The sequence below is a fragment of the Callorhinus ursinus genome, unplaced genomic scaffold (assembly GCF_003265705.2).
Source record: "Callorhinus ursinus isolate GAN/ISIS: 27379988/994484 unplaced genomic scaffold, GSC_fseal_2.0 scaffold42, whole genome shotgun sequence".
Taxonomy (NCBI): domain Eukaryota; kingdom Metazoa; phylum Chordata; class Mammalia; order Carnivora; family Otariidae; genus Callorhinus; species Callorhinus ursinus.
The window spans coordinates 10,863,320-10,872,352 of record NW_027397104.1 but is presented as its reverse complement, the minus strand read 5'-3'; the positions used below and the strand labels follow the sequence as shown (position 1 = coordinate 10,872,352).

The window sequence follows — 9,033 nt, the reverse complement described above, 5'->3', positions numbered from 1 at the left end:
ATATACCCTACAGAAATATTAGAGCTAAACTTTATGCAGTGTTGACATCAGGACATTGGAGTATATTTTAGCTCTTAAAATATGATTATTCCAGTAATAAAATGATTTGTATTGTTTCGCTATTGCTATAAATGAATTTTTGGTTGAGTGCTTGTTGGAAAACGGTTTTACATATCCTTTTTACAAATGTTAACTGTTAGCTCAAGCTTAAATTAGGATTGTAAGCAATTAATTTTGTATCACATTTACATTTGAAAACAGAAGTACCACAAGACCTTTCCTAGTAGATGAATCCATAATTTAATTAGATCATCTTCATTTTATTGTATTACAAACACATAAAAACATAACACAACCAGACCCTCCTCATATTGGCAATTCTGGAAATGATAAAGACAAGACTCTGGATTTATATTATAAAGTAATTACAGTAAATTCTTCAGGTGGAGGGATCATACACTTGAAAAACAGTAGTTCTAAAACTGATGGGAATTCAACACAAGGTCAACATCTCGAAGTCTCTCAAAGGAGTAAGACTATATAGAACAGTTATGTTTAAATTTTACCATCATGAGGGAATTTGTTGTACTCTATCCTTGGTCTTCATCACTTCTTCTCTACCTTCTACCTGGATGATCTCATATTTTCAGGGTCACGACTTGCTTTGTTCAAATGCTTTGAAATACACTTCATTAGCTTTGATCTTCTTGCTATATTCTTAAATGTAAATCCAAACAGTCAGTGAATATCTGTTTTTGATAGTGCAACAAAATCAGTACTTAGTATTTTCAAAACTGAACTTGGGCCTTTTCCATCAAACTTACTTGTTCTCCTGTATTTCCTGCTTTAGTAAAGGATACAACCAAGTACCAGACACTTAATCTGGGAAGAGATCACAGTTTCACATTCCAGGTCGATATCAAAATCAACATGTTGTATTTCATTCTAGGCTTTTCCTTAAGCATGGCTGTTTTTTCAGTAGTGCCCATACCATTTAAATTTCTTTAAAGAATATTGGTAATTGTGGGTTACTTTTTCTTCCTATTTCAATACTGGTAATTTGTACTTGTATTAAAAGTATCCAGTTTATCCAAGTATTAAGATTATTGTGAGAATTCAGTTAGATATAGATATAAAGCACTTCATAGGCTGCCATCCATATAAGAAGATTTCAACAGAAACAACTCAAAGAAATAGAAATTAATATCCAATTCAGTCATAGAACATAGACTTAGAGGAAAATGGGGCAGTTCTCAACTACTCAGAATGAATATTTTGGATGTGTGTGTGAGATATCATGATGAAGATTAAATGTTACGTATTATCAAAGAAATTGTCTACATTGAACCAAATATAAATACGGAAACAGTAACAAAATAAAAAGATAGAAATAAACAGCCTTAGAAATTGAAATATTCTAATTACAGCCATTGATGAGAGTTACCATCCATGCATTTTTTATTATCATGCTGTGTATTATCTTTATGTACATTGGAACATACCAGCATTCCATTCTGTACAACTCCGGGTATATCTTTTGCCCTTTCATTGCTTCCATTGCCCCAGGATAGCATAAGGATCTTTATTAGAGAAACTCTATTTCAGTTTTAAAATACTATGACTTTATGACCACAACACAGCTTAATTCTGAGTTTTCCGTTCTGGGTCAACACTTAAGAGAATTGTGAAAGACCTCCTGTCTGTGTCCATGTATTTATTATCTGATTCCAAAATCATCCTTCTCATCTGTCATCCTCATTAATTCTTCAAGTTTCTTCTCCAAATATTTCTTTAATGAACTCCGTATTGCCTTCATTTTCCTCCGATGAGACACACAAATATGGAATCTAGAGTAGAGAAACAACATAATCCCGACTTCAGTATTAGTAGGCCAACTCTTAAAGACAATTACATAATCATGTTTTCTTTCCCTTCTTTTTCTGGATACTGCTCCGGGAGTTGTCCTCATACTTAATTGTACCTCCTCCATTTCCTATGGTTCAACTTTTATCCCATAAACGTCTGACCATTTCACTCCTGTCAGTATTGTATCCCAAACTTTGAAATGGCTTCTTTCCCCCTATTGCCATTGGAGGGGCGGGGGGAGGTTGGGCAGTCTCCTTGCCAAAGGAATGCTTGACCCAGTATGTGGGGAGGGAGGAAAACTCACAGTAACAAAGCACTTCCCAATATCACAACTTCTGTTAGCAATGTCAGAAATAGTGCAATCTCTCGACTCTCAGTCTTCTTTGAATCCTCTTCTGGAGGGAGAAAGAGGAAAATAGAAAATGAGTTTGGGAGAGGAAAAATACTAACTTGAGAACTTGATCCATAATAGATGCCTCTCTTTAACATCAGATAATTTGCTCTGTTCACCACTTCCATCACTGTTTTCTAGTTATTCTGATCTTCATTACTCTTAGATCCTTAGGCTCTACAAAATGTTTGCCCTACTGCCCCTAGCCTAATTTCTCCACATTTAGTCTGGTCTTTCCATTTCTCAGCCCTTCAGTTGATCCAGTGCTCAGTAATTCATCCTGGTAGAAATTTTGCCCAATAATTTAGCTCTGATTTGTGACATTAGCATGATCTGCATAAAAGGTGCTCACCAAATATTTGCAGAATAAATGAATGGACAACTCAGTACCTTGATCCCTGGCCCTTACAAAGGCCATACTACAATCTTTGTTACCTCCACAATACTCTCCTCTGAAGCATCGGGAGGTGATGCGAAGACAGGTCCAACAATCCAGGACAGGACCTTCAGTCACGACTGATAAAGAGAAGAAAAATAACGGAAGGGGGCCATGGTGTGGAGTTTTCTTAGCTCAGACATCAAGTATGGATTAGATCTCGGGCATTTCCAGGACTCTTAATGTTACATTGCTGTGAATTTCTTCCTCCCCTAGCAATCAAATTTCTTGATGGGTCAAAACCTTCTGTAACTTAAGTCAGATCTCTGGGGAAGAAGTGGGAAAAATGATACCTCAGTGTATATTGGTCCTATGGGTTATAAGCTATACTTTAGAAGGCCTCTAAGCACCTTTAAGCCCTTTGTGTTTGAGATTTCATGAGATACATTTTGTTGTCAGGTCTGATTGACATTCCCACCCCCATAATCCCAACTCTAGGAACTGGGTTCTCAGTGTGACAGGTGGGAGAGATATGGCCCATATAGAGCAAATGAGATGGGAAAATATGGAGGGAATTCTTAAGGTGTCCCTGGTACTATACTCACCGCAATCTTCAGAACAAGCTAAAAGAGAATCAGAAAGTTCTAATGAGCCTATAATCAACTTAGTTGATTATATACCCAGTAGTCTTCATTTGGCTAGCCATATTTATACCCAGTAGTCTTCATTTGGCTAGCCATGACGTTCCAGCCACCCCTCCATCCATTCTAAATAACTGTAATATGAAACCACCTTCCTCCTCTCACCCTCATTTCCTATTCCTTTCACATAATTTCAGTGTTGTTAGATAGACATCTTTTATTACCAACTTCAGAGAAGTTCTTTAATATCTCTTTCAGTTTGGATTCCAGGTTTTGGCGGACATCGAGAAGCTTGCCTTGAAGGATAAAGGCACCTAAGAGGGGGTGGAATGGACATCAGAAACTAGGGGTAGCCTTTCCCTTCAGAATTTAATCCTAATTGTTTTGTCTTGTTTTTCCAAGGGAACTTTCCTTATACTTGCTTGGGCAATACAGTCTTTTATCACTGAAACAGTATCTCACCTTTCCATGTTTCATTGCCCAGTTTATAAAGCTCATTCTTCAGCCATATTCTTAACTTGATAACCTTATGAACAGCTAGAGAGGAGTAAAAGGTACATGTAGGGGAATAATTACATCTATGGAGGAAATTATGTGGACCCAGGTGCACTCTTCCCTGCCTCCCCTTCTCCCTTTAACCCACAAAACTCTCAGGGACTCAAACTTCCCTCACCCAACACCCGAAGCATCTTGTCCCTGTGGGAGACCTTGAAGCTTAAATGGGTCATTTCCTTAATCTGCCGTTCAAGCAGATGAAATCGGCCGGGGACTTCTGAGGGTACCATCTTTGCCAGCAAGGACCTAATATCTTCTGTGAATTTGGGGTCACATTCCAAGCAGCCTTTGACCCCATGGAAGGCTACCAGGGACAGGGGCAGGAGCAGGAGCAACCACAGGTCTCCCATTTCCTTGCCCCAACAGCCGGTTGTCCCGGCAACTAGTTCACCTAGTTCCCTTTTCTTCAAAAATCCAGGAATAAGAGGTTTGTCCTGGATAGGCTGACTTCACCTTCCCCTCCGTTTCCATCCCACTTCTAGGCAATTTCGTTTCCCTAAGGATCTTCAGTTGTTTTCTGACTTTTATCCTTCATTTCAGAGAGAGGGAACTGCCAGTTGGGAACCAGATACCTGAGTTCTGAGTGTAGAATACAGAGAGAGAGAGAAATCTTGAGCTCACACAAGCAAAGTTCCATGCAGAGACATACCTCAGAAAAAGGTTTTCTTCAGGTTTCTCCTTTACTTTGCCTTCAGTAAATTCTCACATCCTTCCTGACCATAGTAGTGTCTCAAGAAAGAGATCGCATAGGACCTTAGAGACTGCTTAACCAAAATTCTACTGCTATAGAGGACGTGAGGAAAATCTGGACTATTTAGTTGCTTGGGGTCCCAGTCCCTGATGGTAGCAGTGTTGTTGAAAATTAGTCATGGGTGTCTAGATGTAATTGATATCATTGATGATAATTTTGATGTAATTGATCACTTCTCAGAAATTTAGGCTATCTTTGTCTGTAGGATGATTTCCCAGCCATGCTATATAACCTTCTTATATCATTCTTCTTATAAAGAGTCTGAAGCAAGGACACCAGAAACAACCATTGAGGAATATATGGTGATAAGTGAGACTCCAGTAACACCCAGGGTTCAGTAGTGGGTGCATCTTACAAGTACAAAGAATGAGATGTGAGGCATGTTAGGAAACAAGCACAGGTACCATGGGCTGCTTTCTCAGGCCACTGTGGAAGGAGCCCAGATACACGGTTCAGTTTAGGGCTCTTTGAATAAGAATGTTCTTTGTCATTTGAAGAAATTAAGGTTGCTTTACAGACTTTGCAGGATACCAGTAACAACTTCTCTGTTATATTGCTTGTATGTCTGTGACCTCCTGGAAACCAGGGAACCGTGGGATCTTAAAAGGTTAGTGGTAGAATTGAGAGCCTAAGGTATGGGAAAGTTGAGTGAAAAGTTGTGACGGAAGTACAAAGAACTACTACTAATTATATGCCTACCATGTGCCAGATATGGGATGTACTAAACACTTGTGATTATTGCAAGTCCTGATGGCACAGCAATACTTTGAGAAATTATCCCAATTTTATAGATAGGACTCTGAGGCTCAGAAATGTGTCCTTTCTACAAAATAATTTAGTAGTCATGGAATTAGGATTTGAACTCAGGTCTGTCTGATTCCAAATTCTATATACTTTATTCACTGCCTGACAACATTTTCTGGGATAATGCAGAAAATGATTTCTTGGAATTTGATAAATCAGATGATTGCAAGGGGAGGAAGCAGTTCAAATCCTCTGATGATCCACATTCACACCTCTACTCTGATTTTATTTTCCCTTAGGCTAGATGATCTCATCTTTAGATGATCCTCCTAAGGATTTGCACATGCTGAGGTCTGAAGCCATTTTGAGGTAATGGGATTAAACTAACTCTGGAAACTGAAGTTGGAGACTAAAAGGGGCTAAGACTTGGCAGGCAGGTAGCCAGGTATGAGGAAAAACTGTTCTTTAAGGGAAAATATACATTATAGATGAGATGTTTTCCAGTTAACAGTACATACTTTCAGCTTGGACACTTAAAGAGAATGTGGTGGTATAGTATTACTAATTCTGTTCAGTGGCACATTATCTTGATCCAGACAATGTGCTCTTACTATTTTTATCCTTGCCTCATTCTTCCCACCTAATTTTCAGTCCAGGATTTTTAGGATGCGAGAAAAAATGATTCGACTTTCGGACAGTCTTGGGAAGACTGAAAATAGCAAGCCACTTTCTAAAAAGACAGAACTTGTAATTGAAGGGGACATATAAGAAGGAAAATAATGGAGGAAATAGCACCTTCATGGAGAAAACAGTAAACGGATAATAATAGCATGAACTGATGTTAAAGGCAGAGGTACGCACAGTTTGTACCTTCTATAGGAAGACCGAGAAGCACTAAATCTGGAGGAATTTCTTCTAGAGAAGCTGGATCTAGGACACTAGAAACAGCAGTTAACAAATACATGGTGGGAAGTGAGAAACCCAGCAATATTCAAGATGCTTTAGGAGAAGCATCCTGAAAGTACTGATAATGGAATGGATGACATATAAGAAAATAACTACAATTATCCTGGGCTAGTTCTTTAAATTCAGTAGATATCAACTATTTGAAATTTGGAAAAGAAGAGCCATCTGGAAATTGACTGATAATATAATGATCACATTACTTAATTAAAATAGCGATACTTGTATCTAGGAGGCGAAAGGCTAATACTCAGATCCTTCACTGATTATGCTAATATTTGGTTTGGATTGGCATGGAGGGGATACGATTTATAGTCAGTGAGAAATTGTGGAATAGCTAACCAAACTCTTTATTTGCTTAAAAGAGTATAACAGGTATATAGTATCACACACATGCATAATATTTTACCAAATATATATTTATTCATTTGTAAATCTTAGATAAGATTCCTGGGTTATTCACAGATAGAATATGTGTTGTATATGTTCTTTTTCTGCAAAACAATTAGTCCTAATATCTGGTCCCTCTTAAGGGCTAGAATCAGTTGTTTTGTACCATTTGGCCTTTATTACAAATCAGATGATACACTGAGGTTTAAAAATCTAAAAAACAAGTCTCATAAAGAAGAGCAAGAAGCTTCTTAACAATAATTTTCCCTCAATCCATAGCAAATCTGATTCCCAGATCCATACAAAAAAATAAAAATAATGAATCTTTGTGGCTCAAGCTTCTTGTAGCCTCTTTTCTTGTGGATTACTTTTCCCAGCCGAGCCCTGCTGCATGGTTTCCCCATCAGTAGCACTTCAATGGATGCCCTAGAAGTTTGGCAAATAATCCAGATACCCCTTGTAGTCAAGTGAGATTAAATTATTTCCTAACTATAATCTGGGACTAGGAAACCTGTACTTGGTATCTGGTCATGTTATTAAGCTATCTATCTAGGCAGCATAATAATCATAATTTAAATGTTGAAATAATTGCTATAGTCCAGATCTTTCACATGTAAAGTGATTTTAATATTTTCTGTATGCCTGTCCATTTATATCCCATTGTCCTTAAGCCAGTTTTTCTCCCCGTAGTCCAGTCATTCTTGAGAAGTCATAAGGTTGGAGCTTGGAAGACTTAGAAGGAATCACTCTCTCTGGTAGGAAAGCAAATGAAAAGAAAAGCTGATCCTATCAGTAGGGATGGGAAGAACAGGGGAGACAGTGGCCAAAGATGTATGTCATAACCTCTTCTCTCTACACTAGGGTCCCAGAAGGGGAGATTATATTAGTTAGGTTAAAGGGAATACTACAGGAAAGAGTAGCTTCTGTCCTACATCCTTGAGGAACCGCCAAGGCTACACCAGTTACGCACGTGTGACAACTGTACCTGAGGAAAAATAGTAGACCTGGCTAATAGAAGGCACTCCAGAGACCATGCTGGTACCCTGTGTTGTGGAAGCACCACTCTGCTTCCACCAGCTGCCGGCTAGGCAAGGATGTGCAAATGAGCTCAGATATGACTGGGAAACGTGCCAGTGTGTGTATATCAAGGCTTCCGGTAGTGGGAGCCTGTCTGAAAGATGGATAGCAAACCACTAGGTCAGGAAAGGAAAAGGCATGTGCAGCAAGCCCCGAGAACTTGATGGGGCCAAATTGTCAGGAAAGACTGCTAGACCCCAAGGAAATAGAGAACAGGCCCAAAGTGCTCTGCATGCAGTTTCCTAGAAAATAGAAGATTCAGAGATGGGGCGGTACCAAACTCGCCTTAGAAGATACCAACACGTTAGCAAAGAATAAAACAAATATACTCAACTTTATTTATTTATTTATCTTAAACATTTTTTTAAATGTTTTATTTATTTATTCATGAGAGTCAGAGAGAGAGAGACAGAGGGAGAAGCAGGCTCCCCGCCTAGCAGGGAGCCCGATGCGGGACTCGATCCCAGGGCCCTGGGATCATGACCTGAGCCGAAGGCAGACGCTTAACCATCTGAGCCACCCAGGCACCCCAAATATACTCAACTTTAAAAAAAAGTCATTCAAGGGAACACATATTATTAGTGAAGAAATCCACTGGATAATTTACTGAAGAGGAAAAGGCAGGGGTTTTAAATAGGAAAAGTTCAAGGTGATTGTACTTACTACCATTTTAGCATACTTGATAAGATGGATTGAAATCATAGTTGGACTGGTAGTTAACACCAGCCTGATTTTTCAGTGATTAGGACAGTGTTTTCTTAGGCCCAAGGGAGGACTAGCATCCGAGAGTTATTCAATGTTCATGGTTCCTTATCAGTTTTAGGGGGTTAGAGCCAGTTGGAGTAAAACATAAAAGTTGTCCTATCTCCTGGGAAAGTGCTGCTGTCAGGGGAAAACTTTCCTCTATATATCCAAGTGTCCCTTCAACTATGGGGGTATCCATGAATTGACATAACCCTCCCCCCACATCTTTCCATTCCTATATTCCGTTTTGGACGGAAGCAGGGGGAATGGGAAGGAAATACAGAAGAATGATTTTTACAAAAGGTATTTAGTTACCAGAAAAAAAAGTGTTTAAATATTGGGTGGGATTGAATTTATCGTATTCTGCTGCTACTGCTTTTTTTCTTTGCTCTCTTGTGAGGTGAGAAGTGAGGGAGCTCAGAGAAAGCACAGACCAGTTCCAGAACACGATGAAGCTATGTCTCCTTTGTATATCTGAGAAGAGTGTAAATAAATGTGTGATCTTGCAACATAAACACCGTAATACTTAATTCTC

The 9,033-nt window shown here is 38.9% G+C and overlaps 1 protein-coding gene across 5 annotated transcripts; it reads right to left on the bottom strand.

The window, feature by feature from the left end:
• Positions 1–1,260: 1,260 nt before the first annotated feature.
• Positions 1,261–4,385, bottom strand: IZUMO3 (IZUMO family member 3). 5 transcript variants are annotated; one of them, XM_025852995.2, is made up of 7 exons: positions 3,948–4,385; positions 3,737–3,811; positions 3,499–3,588; positions 3,239–3,256; positions 2,693–2,773; positions 2,171–2,261; positions 1,261–1,847 (listed from the first exon to the last, which is right to left on the bottom strand). In XM_025852995.2, exons 1-7 carry the CDS (start codon positions 4,177–4,179, stop codon positions 1,718–1,720), a joined length of 717 nt encoding a protein of 238 aa, XP_025708780.1. In that variant the 5' UTR covers positions 4,180–4,385; the 3' UTR covers positions 1,261–1,717. The 5 variants fall into 5 exon arrangements, with proteins under 5 accessions (XP_025708780.1, XP_025708782.1, XP_073737421.1 ...); XM_025852997.2 differs by lacking the exon at positions 3,239–3,256; XM_073881320.1 differs by lacking the exon at positions 3,499–3,588.
• Positions 4,386–9,033: the final 4,648 nt, after the last annotated feature.